At 35.7% G+C, this 16,994-nt stretch overlaps 2 protein-coding genes across 4 annotated transcripts in view; one reads left to right on the top strand and one right to left on the bottom strand.

Annotated features, from left to right (window-relative positions):
- Window positions 1-16,994, top strand: part of ift140 (intraflagellar transport 140 homolog (Chlamydomonas)) — a 33,681-nt gene that overhangs the window by 6,825 nt on the left and 9,862 nt on the right. For all 3 annotated transcript variants that reach the window (XM_058765412.1, XM_058765413.1, XM_058765414.1), the window contains exons 11-18: window positions 71-143; window positions 268-359; window positions 510-637; window positions 713-830; window positions 1,175-1,296; window positions 1,379-1,517; window positions 2,274-2,405; window positions 2,774-2,985. In XM_058765412.1, coding sequence (XP_058621395.1) covers window positions 71-143; window positions 268-359; window positions 510-637; window positions 713-830; window positions 1,175-1,296; window positions 1,379-1,517; window positions 2,274-2,405; window positions 2,774-2,985 — 1,016 coding nt within the window. The remainder of the gene's footprint in view (window positions 1-70; window positions 144-267; window positions 360-509; window positions 638-712; window positions 831-1,174; window positions 1,297-1,378; window positions 1,518-2,273; window positions 2,406-2,773; window positions 2,986-16,994) is intronic.
- On the bottom strand, window positions 6,581-15,146 carry tmem204 (transmembrane protein 204). The gene is made up of 3 exons (XM_058765415.1): window positions 14,278-15,146; window positions 13,053-13,208; window positions 6,581-8,300 (listed from the first exon to the last, which is right to left on the bottom strand). The coding sequence occupies exons 1-3, from the start codon at window positions 14,522-14,524 to the stop codon at window positions 8,056-8,058; spliced, it is 648 nt and encodes a 215-aa protein (XP_058621398.1). The 5' UTR covers window positions 14,525-15,146; the 3' UTR covers window positions 6,581-8,055.

Here is a 16,994-nt window from a genome sequence, read left to right as displayed (position 1 = left end):
ATTTATTAATTTTGCAAAAATAATAAAAATGTTATATTTTTCTATGTTATTTTCGTAACTGTTTGTACAGGATATGGTCGCGGTGTGGAACGGGAAATATATCACTGTGTACGAGCCATCAGGACTAACCCTAAACAGCACAGGTACCATAAACACATTAATGATGGCTGATATGCAGGAGCACACAGAATCAGGACCTACTTATATGCCATGGCATATAAGAGACACCAAGTCATTTCTGATTAATTTTGTTGTTTTTATCATCAGGTTCTTTCCAGTGTGAGTCTCCTGCTCTTGCGCTACATGACGAAAACATTTATACCGTCGAACCAAACCGTGTCCAGATCCGCACACCACAGGTACACACGCACAAACTCTACACACATCCACGTTCTTTAACACATGAAAATACACATTTTACACAGGTGACTGTTTACATTTTCAAGTTTGTTTTTTTTATAAGTGTATGTTGTGTGTGTGTGTGTGTTTGTGTATGTGTGAATGTCCAGGGCACTGTGAAGCAGTTGTTGGTGTTTTCTGAAGCGGAAGGAAACCCGACACTGCTGAGTGTGTGTGGATCTTACCTGGCTGTGGGAACAGATATGTGTCACGTCAGAGTTTTTGACCTCACGCGCAGGTAAACACACACTAATCTACTCAAACGTGTAAATGTATATATGTATATATAATGCATGTGTGTTTGTGTGCACAGGGAGGCCAAAGCCATGGGCGTCATGAAGAACCTCTCTGAGCTCATTCCTGACCTGGGCGCTCTGAGATCAGTCAAATGCAACGCCAGCGGAAGTCAGTTGAGCATCCTTATTACACAGGTACAAAAAAAGGAATTTTGCTCTTTTGAAATACAAGTTTGATGCATGGTAATGCTCATAATTCAAAAGCCTCTTTCCTTTTCGACCAAGATAAAATATTCAAACTGAACTGCAGGAATGCAGCAGGAGGAAAATGGTCATGAAAAACCCAGTTATGACTTGCAAAATATATTTTTTACAAATATTTATTGAAAAGAAGAAAAATAACAACAAAATTACGAAATATTACAAAACAGTAACAATATATATATATATGTCATATAAGCTTTATCAACATTAATCTGTTTTATATATATATATATATATTGCAGATATAACAGATAAATGTCTTTTGTGCATCGTAGGTGAACGGACGGCCGGATAACAAAGTGTATTTCTATGACATCGAGCTGGACACGCTGTCTTACTTCGACTTCTTCACAGGGAGGCCAGAGAGCAGTCTCGCACAGTCTGAGGACAGTCAAAGGTGCCTATGTTAGTGTGGTCTCACAGGAAAACAGATAAAGATAAATGGACATTCTTTGAGAAAAATTGTATTTGAATTTAAGAACTCGATGTGAGGGGGAGTTGGCCGCCCGCTGCCCTGTTTCCCAGTTCTGGGACGAGAACGAGTCACGTCTGTTTGTGTGTGAAACAGTTCCCGTGAACTCTGACCTCCACAGCAGCAGCCAATCACAAATAGAGAAGGTAAAACACAACCTAATGAATATGAAATTAATTTAATATTTAATTTATTTGAGATATTTTCATATATTTCACATATTTAAGTAATTATAAATTAGGTATGGTTTAAAAGCTTAAACACAATCCATCACCTGTTTTTTTTTTTTTTTTAAGTAAAATAAAATCTCATAGGAACCTCATTTTTCAAACTTGATTCAGCTTATAGCATTATTATTTTTTTTTTAGTCGAACTTGATTTTTGTTTTGGTTAGTATTAATTATTACTTATTTCATAAAATATTTTGCATAAAATAACAAAAAGTTTAGTGCAGTGTAAACTTAAGCGTCTCTAACTTTTGTATTTTTTTGTTTTTAACAAATTTCAGTCCCAAGAGTGTATGTGAGATATGGAAAAGTGGCTAAATAATTTACAAAAGTATTTGCTCAAATACTGGAAAAAAAAAACCCTTCTGCATCATGTTTTTTTTTTCCGTTGTTGTTTTGTCTCTTTAAAATATTTTTAAAATCAGTTTATACCTGGCTCAGAACAGACACCAATGCAAAAAATATAACATTTTGATTAAATTGTTAAAAAGTCTTTAAAAATCTGAAAAAATTTTGTGATGTTTATTTTTATCGTCTTGCCTCAAGGTTTGGTTTCCATACTAAAAACTATGCGTTTTATTTTTGAAATTTTTATGTATCTCTTCCAGTTCAAAATAGACCCGAATACATTAACTGAGTTAAAGTGTATAAAAAGGTTTTTGTCTTTCCTGGCAGGAGGATGTGTTGGTGGTGACGTTCTTTGTGACACAGGAACACGGTCTCCTCCTGCAGGACTCACAGCCTAAACCTGCTACGCTGCTCACTCTACTGGCTTTAGATACACCGTATTACTATTATATTTGCAAGGTACAGACACACAAGATTCAGACACCCTTCATTCCCCTTTCTCCATGCTTTTCTGTCATTCTGTATGCATCTTTATTTCTCACCCTTTTACTTTGTTTTCTGAATGCATTATTTTATTTTTTCTCATTCTTATTCTATTCTGATTGTTCTGCCACTGCTAAGCTCTTATTTCGGAGGGGAGGCCTTGTTCTCGTTCTCCCTGATGTGAGTACCCTCACAATTACCCAGCGGCCATTTGGGAGAAGAATCATCACACATCACTCTTCCTCTTTTATTCATATTTTTGAATTTGTTTCAATAATCTACAAAGAGTCTGTGCGTTTTGATAAAGGTGTATCTTTAAAAAATGTTTCTCTCTGTCCTCTCAGCTGGGTGAGGGTGGAGATCAGGTGGTCTCAACTCCCTCCGGCACGCCCCAGGTGTCTTCATCCCCTCAGATGGTGGTACGGCGAGCCCTCCGAGACTTTGTGGGGTTAGAGAGCTGCGAGAAACAGACCCGAGACGCCATGCTGAACTTCAGCTTCTACCTCACTATAGGGGACATGGACGAAGCATTTAAAGCCATCAAACTCATCAAGAGGTACACACACAAACACCAGTTCAACACTCCTGCACTCGCATCTTACCAGAGCGATGAGGTTCATAATAAGTGAATGTGTAAGTCAGAAATCAGATTGGTAGAACATTTGAAAGTGCTTTTACGGCCACTTTTTGCGTTCCGCTGCACTGCTTTTTAATTGTTTTTCTATCTGAACATGCACTAGACGGTCGTCTTTGACCATTCCGCTGTGTCTTGCTGCTTTTTCAGCATCTTGTACATGATTACTGCATTTTTTAGGCACTTTGTCAGGTTAAAAAGTAGTTTTTACAAGTGAAAATGTGTTCTGTGTGAATGGCCCCTTCAGATGTCAACACTTATTTTCTGTGCTTGCGTATCAAAAACTAGATAAGTGTATAGTTTGTGTGATAACAGTCATTAGTGTAATAATATGCCTCCATAGACAGCATTTTTGAGAATCCTAGGTGTGTTTAAGCGTGAATCTAATGGGCAAAAAACTATTGTAGTGATCAATACTGATATATATAGAGCAGGATGATTGATTGCTGATTTCTCAAAAACTGATTTCTTAAAACTATTAAAAATAGTTGAAATAAAATATTGAAAAAATGTAATATAAAATCTAAAAATATAGAAGCTGTTAAATTAAAAAACGTAGAAATTCTGCCTTGGAAATAAACTGAAATAAAATAATTTGAAGGTAAAATACTAAAATTAGTAAAAACAAATATCAAGAAAAACTAAATGGTAATATTTAAAAAATCACAAAAGCACAACAAAATTACTAAAACTTTAAATGAAAATAGAAAACAGAAAAATAAAATCATTCAAAATAAAATCTATAATATTATATAAATAGTACTAAAATAAAGCTGGCTAAAATTCACAAAAATAATTGAAAATGTTTGCATAGAAAGCTAATTAGTTGTTGCTGATCCAGTGCTATTTTAGTATTATTTGTATAATTTTACACAAATAATACTAATTATTTGTATAAAATTAATAAATAATTTTATAATAAATAATTATTATTCTGTATTAGTTTTTCATTTTTATTTCAGTTTAATAATATGTGACCCTGGACCACAAAACCAGTCTTAAGTCGCTGGGGTATATTTGTAGCAATAGCCAAAAATACACTGTATGGGTCAAAATTATTGATTTTTCTTTTATGCCAAAAATCATTACGACATTAAGTAAAGATCATGTTCCATGAAGATATTTTGTAAATTTTCAACTGTAAATATATCAAAACTTAATATTTGATTAGTAATATGCATTGCTAAGAACTTCATTTGGACAACTTTAAAGGTGATTTTGCACCCTAGGATTCCAGATATTCAAATAGTTGTATCTCGGCCAAATATTGTCCTATCCTAACAATTTATGCTAAGCTTATTTATTCAGCTTTCAGATGGTGTATAAATATGGAAGCCCGTTTCTGCCACTGAATAAAAAATAAATAGGTTATTAGGTTATTGCGACTTTTCATCTCACAATTCTGACTTTTTTTCTCATAATTGCATGATACAAACTCGCAATTGCAAGTTAAAAAGTCATAATTCTGAGATATAAACTCACAATTCTGACTTTTTTTCTCAGAATTACGACTTTATCACGCAATTCTGACTTTATAACTCGCAATTGCGAGTTTATATCTCACAATTCTGAGAAAAAAAGTCAGAATTGTGAATTTATATATAAAAATTTAAAAAGGTTATTGCTTTTTATCTCACAATTCTGACTTTTTTCACAGAATTGTGAGATAAAAAGTCGTAATAACCTTTTTAAATTTTTTATTCAGTGAGGTATTCAAAAAGGTTTTTAAATTTAACCTTTTTAAATTTTTATATATAAACTCACAATTCTGACTTTTCTCGCAATTGCGAGTTTATATCTCACAATTGCGAGAAAAAAAGTCAGAATTGTGAGTTTATATATAAAAATTTTAAAAGGTTATTGCTTTTTATCTCACAATTCTGACTTTTTTCAAAGAATTGTGAGATAAAAAGTCGCAATAACCTTTTTAAATTTTTTATTCAGTGGCGGAAACGGGCTTCCATACATCTCAATTTTGAAAAATTTACCCTTATGACTGGTTTTGTGGTCCAGGGTCACATATGAGTACTTCAGCTTAAACTTATTTTATTTCAGTTAGTTGCCATGCAACATTTCTAATTTTCTAAGTTTTCTGTTTTTTTGTTTTTTAATCTAATATTTATATTTTATTTATATATTTGTATATTATTTTAAATTTTTTTATAGTTTTTGTTTTAGTTGGCAATAACAGCATTACTGGTCATCTCAAAATGATCTTCTTGAAATACTGGTCAATTAATGCCTTGGTGAATTTATTGGTTAATCACAACTAAAAGTGCTACCTAGTTAGGCAGCTTACCAGGATTTAAAACACAGGTATTTCCCTTTTGTTCGACTGAGTCACTGTGAGTGAGTGAGTGAGTGAAACACCCTCTGCGGTATGTGGAGGACGTGCGAGATGGCATGATTACCATATACCATCCATTTCAGCGAAAAGGGAGATGCTATTTAAAAAGATCTTCATCATAAAAATGATTTCCCGCTGATAAATGAGGTAATGGCTGTTGAGCCGAATGTTTATATTGTATGAGTGCTGTCATTGATTTCAGAAACAAAATGCATTCATTGTCATATTTCCAGAGAGGATACAGTGATCTAAACAGTCGCGCGCACACACTGCCGTCTCCCTGTTCGAATGAAATATACAGAAGTGGCTTTTGGGAAGGGTGTGTGTGCGTTTCATGTTTATAATGGGAATTTTAATTGTACTTCGCGTGCTTGTAAGGTTACTGATGTTTATATGTAGGTGTGTGTAGCGGCTTCCCAAAAGACGCCGGAGTGTATGAGAGCACTACCGTAAAAGACACAGATTTCCATTACTGTACATGTGTGTGTACTGTGTGTGCGTACTGTACATTCCTGCTGTATTGTTTTAGTTCATTTTAGCAACAGATGAAACGGTGAGAAGAGGAAAAGAGCTTGAGTTGAGTGATCTATTGATGCCTATCTTTAACAATCACATTCTCAAGAACTGTGACGGATCCCTGTAGAGTTTGTCTGTGGCATGGACTGTCGGATAAGTTTATATGACCTTTAACCTTTCACCTTTTAAAGGATAGTGCACCCAAAAGATTTCCTTTCGTTCCAAATCTAAATACCTGTTTAAATATATTTCAAAATGTAATTTATTGCTGTGATCAAAGCTGTATTTTCAGCATCATTACTCATTGTCACATTATCCTTCAGAAATCATTGCTGATTTGCTGCTCAAGAAACATTTCTTAGAATAGTCATGTTGAAAACAGTTGTGCTGCTTCATATTTTTGTGGAATACTTTTTTTTTTTTATGATTCTTTGACCCTTTTCGGGTGAGCTATCCCTTATTCTGTGCATGTAGTGAAATTAATTACTCTCATGTTATCGTCATTCAAGTGTCAGTCTGGTATCAGGGGTCACAGTGGAGTATAATGTGTGTCTCTGTTCATTTCCTCTCATTCAGACTGTCCTTGACTCTCTTCTGTGCTCACCGATCGCTCTCACACACATACAAAGTCAAACCCAGAAAATCCCCTTTGAGTGTTGAATGGCTTTATGTTTATTTCTTTAATAATATTATAGCAGTCCCACTCAGGGTGAAATGTGAAATTTTAATAATATACTTAATATAGCTCTATATTATACTCATATATGGGTACCATAGGCATAGGTTAGCAAATATTAAAGTCTATTGTTTACTGAACTGATATAGTTCCAGTCTATCACTTTCAGATCATTTCTTTCGTATTGGTGACTATACAGAGTTTCCTCATTGGCATCTTGTAGATTATGTAATATCAGATGTCAATTGTCAGATGAATGCACATGCAGAAGTCATTAAAATAATTTTGGTACCAAATGACCAGACCTGCATAGAATCTGCACCTCCAGATTTCCATCACGTCCCTTTCACATATTCATAAATTGAATATTTTGGAATAATTTGATAACACTCTCACTTTGTTTAACACATTTTACCATATTTGGGTGTCATATATATATATATATATATATATATATATATAAAAATAAAACAATAATTTAAAATAATATATGTGTTTTGCATAAACAAAATGAAGCAATTAAGCAAATTTTCATGGTAATTAATTAAGCAAATTTCCCTGCAGTTCTCATTACTGAAAAAAAAAAAATCTCCATGAGTAATTTGACAGTTAAAAAAAGAAATTACATTTTGCTTAAACAAAATGAAGCAATTAATTATGGTTTCAATTTAGCATATTTTTTCTCAGAATTCTCATTACATTATTTCACGGTTTTATATTTTATATATTTGTTGTTCTGCTTTAATTTATGGTTAATTTAAGAAAAGAAAAGAAAAAAAAAGCTCAAAAAGTAAAGCATCTGGACACATTATATTGAGAATCAGGGGGCAAATGTGCTCATGTGTAATAAATTTAATGTCATAATGCAAAATATTGCAATGTTTCTAAAAATAGACTTGGTTTCTTTATGCAAAACACACACACACAAAAAAAAAAATCATTGGACATGTAAAATTTCCCAATTTAAATCTGTCCAGAATTTTTTTCCCCCTTCAGTTAGCAGAGAACATGTATAAAAGTGCAGATTCCATGCCGGCCTATAAAGGACTGTATTCAATTGACCTGGGAGCAATATTCAATGCCTGGACTCCTTTTGAAATCTGAAACTCCATGTTTCATAGAACTATAACAGATATGTGTGCATACGAATGTGCTTCTACTTTCTCATAAGTGCACTTATGAACATAAACGTGTCAAGATCCAGCTTGATCTTTATCTGTCTGTTGTATTCTTCGCAATCCACAGTGCTGCTTCTGTGTTTAAATCAGTTTCAAGTCTTCCATTCAGTCCGAACCCACTTTTTGCAGTCACGTGATCACTGCCCTCATCCTTAAACATGAAGTCCAGGAGATCAGTTTCACTTAAAATGATAGAAATCCTCTCCATGTGCATTTGTGTCTGTCCGTCTAAATATCCTCCCTGTGTTTTGTCTCAGGTGAGATGTGTCTTTGTGTCAGCATGGAGACTCTACATAGTCATTGTCTAGGCGCGGCCTGAAGGGTGTGGTCAGAGATCGGCTGATGACTATGACCGACGGAGACATGCAGTCGTCACGGCGATGCAGAATATTCCAGATTAGCATGGCGGCTGCTAGCGTGGCAAACAAGCAAGCAGCAATGTTAACGTAGCAGGCGTAGGACAGGTGAGTGTAGGGGCCGATCCTGTAGAACGTCACCAGACCGATCACCAGCACAAAACCTGCAGAGAGAGAGAGAGAGAGAGAGAGACAGGCGTCAATCTTTAATTCTTGTGCTGTGCTGAAAATTCTTGGTGTGTTGGTTATCTCTCATTATGCTATATTATCACCATATCTTGCATTCAATCTTTTTCAAATGTTTTTTGTAGGGCTGTTATTTTTGACCAAGAGTTAAACAAGTGTAACAAGCCGTAAAAAAAAAAAGAAGAAAAATAGAAATTAAATTAAATGTAATAAAAAAAGAAGAAAAAAAAAGAAAAATATTTATTGATTGATTGATTGTTGATTCTTCAGTTAGGGGAACTTTCTGTCCACTAGGATGATTTATAGAACATATTTTAAGGAATATATATATATATTTTATTTTTTATTTTTTATTTTTTATTTTTTATTATTTTTAAGAAATCATAAATTTAGGAGATACATGCATTCAGAAAATAGAGTGATGCTTTTAAAAACTTTTAAAATACAGCATTAATTTTATTATTAATATTTTTTTAATTCAGTAAAATATCAGGTCAATTTAATGTCCCAGTTATCAGCATTAATATTATATAGAATAAAACAAATCCAATTCTACCTAAATTTGGCTTTTATTAAAATTAAAATATCTTTTTTTTTGTTTGTTTTCTAGTTCTTAAGGGTGTTAAATTTGCCTGAATTTCTCTATTTTGGGTTTAAAATTAGGAAAATTTTACTTTGCCAGCATAAAATCAAAATCGAAATGTATTTTTTTTAATGCATGTTACTGGTTTAATTGTGAACAGTTACTCCATGCCTTTTTATAATATTATATAAAAAATGTCATGACCAAGCATTTTAAAGCATAATTGAGGTTTCCTCAAGAAAGTTTGGTTGTGATGAAAATGAGATATGACATGAGATCAGACTTTTTTCATTAGCTGCACATTTTGCTTTATAAACCCTCCTGAAGCTCTTTCCTGGTTCATTAAAAAAAGATTCTCTAGAAAACACCATTTGTATTTGTTTTTTACAAACCGAATAATTTTTTTGGGTTTTTGAAAGCGTCACATAGCTGACCACAGAGCCTGAACCCAAAACATTCCTTTAATTCATCACAACCATAATAATAACTCAATCTTCTTCCCTTCTGACTGATTCGAGTTGGTTTTGGCTGGTTTTGACTAATAGGAGTAGTACGTCTCCTGCTTCCTGTAAAGACTCCAAGCACATGTGTTATTAATAACTGCGGCCTGAAAACACAACAGCAGATTCCCAGAAATACGGAACGTAGAGGATGTGAGATGAATTCAGGGCAGGAGAGCGACGAAATGGAAAAATTTACAGGATTCAGATCGCGTTACACGTGTGTGTTTTATTTAGGCAGAAACAAGAGCGAGCGAGGTGTTTCGTTCATTCTGTTTTTATTCTGAATGCAGCTTTTTTTGGCCCAGTGTCATCCCTTTTCCTTCCTTTTCTCCTCTATCCTTTCATTCTTCCTTCCTTCCCTCCGTTTCATTCAGTTTCAATAGACGATTCTTACTCACACACACTTGTACAATTGAACTGGAACATGATGTACAACAACAGGCTTGATTAAATTTATTCAGGAACAGATGTTTTTCTCTGCTTCACATATTGCTCTCTCTCTGACTTACTTTCTCATGAACTGTTTATTCTTGATCAATTTTTTTTTAAGGTTTTATTTTTAGTTTATCCAAAAAAAAAAAAAACCTCAAATCTGTTTAGTTGTTTGTAGTCTAACAGAAAAAACACCCATGAAAAATGATCCAAATCACATCCATATGTCCAGCCTTGTCCAATTTTAGAAATGCATTTCAGTTAATGCATGTCTTTCAAGTAGTCAAATAGCTTGTGATTTTAACATCACACAAAGTTCAGTTGTGTCTATACTCATGTGGCATTCAGTATGTATTTAATGGTAAATTGGTGAACAAGTTTTTGATTTCAGTTTTAGTGTATGCTTGAATTCGTAAGTCCTCTTTTATCTTTGTTTAATTCATTACTACAATTTAAATCCTACAGGTCACACTTCATATCAATATTTAGTATTAAATATTGTATTTAGTAATTACATTTTATTTTTATTTTCTTTATTTATTAATTTAATTATTGAACTTCAGTGTATAATAATTGCATCTTATTTATATGATTTTTATTTTTTGATCTGTAAATGTTCATTAGCCTCACAGACACTAGGCTATTTAATGTGATTGTGGTACGGTTCATTAATATAGATTTCAAGATGTTCAGTCGCAAGTCTGCGTGTATATTTTACAACAGCTTTTCAAGTGGCTTAATCTGATTTTTGATCCAAAACTATTCATTATATTATTAAAAGGGTACTTCAACCAGAAATGCCATTTGACTTCCATAGGATAGAAAAAATACTATGTACGTCAATGGCTACCAGCAATTGTTAGGTTACCGACATTCTTTAAAATATCTTCTTTTGTGTTCAACAGAAGAATGAAACTCATACAGGTTTGGAACAACATGAGGGTGATAAAATTATGACAGAATTTTCATTTTTGGGTGAACCATCCCTTTAAGCTTTCACTCTCATTAACACAAAGTACTTTAGATTAAAACTGAAATTAAATGGCCACAAACTAGCCTTGAGCCATCATCGTTGTGTCCTTGAGTGAGGTGATTAAGGTGTCTGAGGGAAAGTCCCTGTTCAATGGCACCATTGTGTGAATGTCTAGTCAGTGCACTTAAACTATGAGAATATAGTAGGAAAGTCTGATGTACATATGGATGTTTATAAGGAGTTGATGGTTTGCCTGCATCTGATTGGTTTACTTTATGGAAGCAGTTTGTGCTTGTTTATAATTTATATTGCAGTATGAGGACATAATTGTTTTCATTTTGTCAGACATAGTCTGTCCCTAGAGATTGTGTAAACAGACGCAGTATTGCGGGGACAGTTAATCAGGACACTTGTTTCCTCCATCCATCACACCCACACACACACACACACACACACTGTGGGAGATTCCAGAACCGTCCTGATGAAACATGCTCCTCCGTGTCGTCACGTACATCCACATCTCTTTCTTCCCTATTGCTCTGCACTTCTTAAAATATCATCAATTCCCGTTGAAGTCCATGTCTAATAACTCTGACACTCGTTGGCCCCCTCCATACTGTCACACTCCCCCTCCCCGTCTTTCCTCTGTGGCTCTGGGTTTGCATAACAGGTAGTTACAGACACTTCCTCGTCCTGAGCAGGGATATCCTGGCGCCTGACTGTCGCTCTCTGGAGCTGCGCGGCTGCCGCTGGTGCTCTGGACCCCGTTAGCTAAATATAACTATTGTCACACTTAAAACGACACACATTGTGCACTATTAGCTGGACTGATATACTTCAGTAGTAACAGACCACCATCGTAGCACAACCACAGCCATGGATGGGTTTGCTGAAACTGAAAATAATTTTTCTTAAACAAGACTATCTAGAGCTTGTTATCTTACACAGGAAATTATCAGAGTGTCTATAAAAAAAATGACCTGAGGTTAAGAAAACAACCGCTGTGATCAAAGTGAATGAATAAAACATGAGTGCTTCCATAACGCTGGGGTGTTCTGGGTGGTTGTAATAGCATTGTTTGATGGTTACTATAGGTGGTTGGTAGGACATAGCTAGAGTGTTCTTGGTGGTTGTTAGTAGGGGTGTGCGATATGACCAAAATCTTATTTCACGATATGAGTAATTTTATATCACGATAACGATGTATATCACAATATAGCTAGTTTGCTTTTAATAAGGTTTTTATTATATCAAAGTTTTTGATACGGGCGTCCCGAGTTCGAATCCCGACTCTTTCCCTGATCCCGCCCCCTTGATTAACATGAATGACAGACAGCAGGAATATTAGACTGCTGTCACTTTAAGAACTGCCTGGATCCAATGTACTGTTACACACGCGTTTTCTTTCTCAGCTGTTTACTTTCACTTAAAACCTAAATGACTGTGTTTACAAGGATACTTGCATTTTCACACATATAAGTATGTGTATTTAACAGTTCAAGGCCAATAAAGCAACAAAAATACTTAAGCGCTCTGAGCAGTGGATTCATGTGCGCGGCCTGCGCACACCACTCAGACCGCACTCAGAAACAGTCTCACAGAGACTGTTTGCATTTAAAAGGCTTAAAATCATTTGTTTTTAAAACGCAAAAAAAAAGGCTTGAAACTGTGCACACAATAAATTTTCATGACCACATGCACCGCAGTGCATAAGCATGATAAAGACTGTTCATCCACTAATAGTCCATCAACGAGCATGTGTTTAGGTAAGTATGCAAGTTAGCATTCAAACATCTATGCAGGTAGTATAGTTATGCAGAAAGCACGCACAGTAAAACGAGATAACATCACAGCCAGCACACTTTCATGGGACATCAACAGCAAGTTTTGAAGAGACAGGCCTGCGTACGTCCCAAATGGGAGCGGATTTAATTTGTGAACGGGCCTCTGGCCAGGACTCTGTTGTTTCCTGTTGAATTGTGTGTAGCTTCAGGCCGCTGTGCTTTGTTGATGTTTGTTCTGTTACAGATCCTCAAAGCTCCATCTTTCCTTTCCCAAAATGCAGAACAACAAACACGGGACAATAGAGACCGTATCTCTGAGGACAGACGGCTTGATATTGAAGAATTAATGTGTTGTTTGAAGGTGGGTGTGTGGTGTTTGTGTCAGGCTTCTTGACACTCATCAAAGGGGCTATTAGTGTTTGTTAGCGACTGTAGAAGCGGGTTTGAACACTCACTGGCCAACTGGAACAGGGCAGCGATGGCTTCCTCCCACCACTGAGAATCCTGGGTAATGTGGCTTATCTCCAGTAACCCAAACAGGAAGATTAGCTGACCCACGGTCAGAGCCACCGTAGCCATCAGGTTACATGCCCGCATCATGTCAAACTGAACTGCAATCAGAAAAACAGAAATATGAATGCTCAAATGATTCATAAATGATTCAGTGACTCATTTGATTCACACATACATGTATGAGCAGAGGAGTGTGTGTGTGTGTGTGTGTGTGTGTGTGTGTGTGTGTGTAGGTAGAGGATCTGAATCATTGTAAGGAAGATCCAGCTGCAGATGTCCAAAAGACACAACTGTGCCAATGTGGGTGTCACTTCCTGAAAGACAATCCTTTACTGTGTCCATCCGTTTCCTATTTCTAAATCAGGATAGATGGACAGACGTGCCAGGCTGCATGATACAGGCCAGCAAATCTCTGCTTGCTTGTTCATCCAGTGATAGTTGCCATGGCTTAATACTAGCCAGACATCAAGTTGATGCCAAATGAAATAAAAATGAGCTTTAGACATCTAGAACTCAGATTTTAAGATTTTAAGGCTGCCAATTCATATGAAAGCAGTTTATTGAAATCTGTAAAAATTTTGACACTTTTTGGCAAACTGTCTTGTTGATTTTCTGAGTAATCACAGATTCTTGCAGTGATCTTAAGCTTGACCGATTTCTGCTCGTTTTAATTCATTTATTTAATTATATATTTTTAATGAAGCAAAATTGCCAGAAAGAGAAATACATTAAATAAATTGCAATAAATAATACTATTTCTAAATTAAGAATAGTAAGACAAAATAATACAATTTAATATTATATTATATTATTAAAAAAATAAAATATTTGTTTATTATATATGGAATATATAAAAATATATTAATCAGAGTTGTATGACATTTTGAAGTATTTCAGTGTGTTTGTATTAAACATTATGTAATTGTTAGTCATATTTTCATTGCTTTTCTACATCACAATAACTTTCAATAATCATGCTTAGCTCTGAAATTCAATATTTTTATGTTTAGCAACATTTCTGTTTGATTGCACATTACCTAATGATCTGTTAAGGAATATATTTTAATAAAAGTGTTATCTTTCTCTAAAGGGTATCAGTGCATTCAAATGTGCAGAAATGAGTTTACTGCAGAGGCATGTGTTAGCATGTATTCGCCGGAGACTCACGTTTGACAGTGCTGCGTGACTCCTGAAACCCCGCGAGCTCCGAGCCCCAGCTGAGTCTCTGGCAGGCTGTGGACTCGTGAGCGTGTGTGTCCTCGTGCGCACACACTCTCCAGAGCCCCACGCTCCGCCGCCGTCCGTCCTCCAGCACCTGCAGCACCCAGCTGGAGCTGAACGTTGCCAAGTTGTTGAGCACCAGAGAAAGCAGGGCCACCGCCGCCGCCACCATCACCAGCCTGCGCACGGCCATACACTCGCCGGAGCGCCCGAATTCCTGAAACGTCCACGGGCACACGGGCACGCTATGCAGAAACGCAGAGCGGCATGAACGCTGTGAGAGGTTAGCTAGAGGACATCGCCACTCATTCTTGAGTCTTGATGGGAGTCTCTAACCCTCTTCCTCAGAGTCGGGGGTCACTGCTGCTCGTAAGGCTGGACGCTGGTCCTCCAAGGCCATCACATAAACACACACGCTTTCTTTAAATCGCTCCGTTCTTCTGCTGCTCTCTGCCTGTCCGTTCCTCCCCCTTTCTCCTCCAGATGTGCGCTGGCTGTTTTTTTTTCTCCTCGTCTCCCTGCTGAGGAATGTCTGCGTGATGCGGTCTCTGTTTCTCGTTCTTTCCCACACTCTTTCCTCGCTCGTTTATCTCAGATTACTCGTCTTAACCAGTTTCCCATGTTCATGTGCAAGCAAGTGTGTGCTTTATCCCTGAAAAGCTCAGAAGGACTGGGATGAGAGGGTTGTAGTGCTTGGGAATAAGTTCTCTCTCTCTCTCTTGGTCGGTGACAAACACGTTACTCCAGCTACAGGACGTGTTTCCTGGAAGGAAAGCAGACAGAACAGAATACAACACCCGTCCTCTTTCTCTCTTTGAATTAGTGAGCTGGTTATTAATGGAGCAGGAGATGAAATATCATAGAAATCTTTGGTCTAGTCACACTTAAATATTAAAGTTCAGTTTTTCTCTTAAAAATAAAGGTGCTTGATTAGCATTGATGGTTCTGTGAAGAACCTTTAACATCCATCCATGGAATCTTTCCATTCTACACATTCTTAAAATTAAATGTTCACTCTTAAAAATTCCAAAGGGCCGTTTTCACAAAGATGCCATAGAACGTTTTTGGGTTCCCCAAAGAACCTTTCAGTGAATAGTTCTTAAAAGAACCATTTTTTCTTAATCTGAAGAACATTTTAATAATCTGAAGAACCTCTTTTCACTATAAAAAAACCTTTTATGGAATGAATTATTCTATAGAGATTAAAGGTTCTTCATGAAGCCATCAATGCCAAAAAAGACCCTTTATTTTTAAGCATGTTCTTTTTTATGCCATGGAACCTTAGTGGAAAAAGGTTCTTCACACTAAGAAACATGGAATTTAAGAATTGTTCTCTAAAAGGTTCTTTGAGGAACTCAAAATGTTTTTTTTATGGCATTATTGCAAAAACCACATTTAAGAATCTTGAATATCGTCCTGCAATGTTTGTGCTCCAGACATAAGAATTTTATGATATTTTGGCTGGGAAAAAGACAAAAAATCTAAGTAAGAAAAGCATTTTTTGCAGTGTATAAAACAAGTGACAAAATCCCACAGATGCACACCGAAGGAGCCAAGAGACTAGAAGATCATAGCGATGCAAGGTTTTTTTTTGACTTGCAACCACCCAGAACAATGTAAAAATGTACTTTATTTCCATGTTTTATCCAAAAAAGGGGGGAAATCATAATTCTCTTTCTACTTTTCTGTTATGTCTTTTCCAGTTCTGGGCCCCCAAAGATTCAGGGAATTTCCTGTTGCTTAGCTCTAATAAACAGCCCACATCTGTATCTACTAAAAGCCGAATGGAGCGAAAAAAAATGAGAGAATGGGGGGATTTTGGATAAATAAAGACCAGATGGGAGTGAATGAAAAAAGCAGGGAGGACACGAAGGGCCAAGTGAGTGGGAGAGAGGGAATGTGGGCCAGAGAGTGTTGGGTGTTGATGGGGTCATTCCATGCATAGCTCATGAGGTGGAACGGAGGGAGAAACAGCAGAAACGTTCAAAGAGCAGCTGCTAAGTGCTGAAGTGTGAAGATTTTCCACAAATATCAACTTTAAAACATCCTCTCACCCTTTAAAAATAATCTTTAAACACCCTCTCGCTGTTTCAGTGCACTTTTCCACACTTTAAAATGGTGCAGATCTGAAGTTTTGAAAAAAAAAGACAAGAAAAATGTCATTGGAAAAAAAAAAGAAGAAAGAATTTAAACCATGATGATGTCATTGTAAACCTTTTTAAGTTGAAAAAAACCCCAACTTTTTTTCTAAAGGGTCCCAAAAGTTACAAAAAACATGTAAATATCAGGGAATGTTTATAATGGAATTAAATACAATCTTCCCAATAAAGAATTCTGTATCACTTTACAATAAGATTCCATTAGTTATCGTTAGTTGACGCAATAACTTACACTAACAATCATCAGTATGTTTCTAACAGTGTTTATTAATTGTTCACTTTAGCTCATAAAAACAACTTTTCATTGTTTTCATTTTGATTTTAATAATGTGTTAGTAAATTTCTAAATTAATGTTAAGATTATTAGTGATAAATGATTTGGAAGTACAGTATTTCTCATTGTTAGTTGATGTTAACTAATGTAGTTAACAAATTGAACATTATTGTAAAGTTTTACTAAGAATTACTCATTTCTACGGTGAATATACATCTTTAATGTTATGC

This window comes from Onychostoma macrolepis, chromosome 24, assembly GCF_012432095.1.
Source record: "Onychostoma macrolepis isolate SWU-2019 chromosome 24, ASM1243209v1, whole genome shotgun sequence".
Lineage (NCBI taxonomy): Eukaryota > Metazoa > Chordata > Actinopteri > Cypriniformes > Cyprinidae > Onychostoma > Onychostoma macrolepis.
Note: the sequence above shows the minus strand (reverse complement) of the source record. Positions and strands in the feature narration are given on the sequence as shown.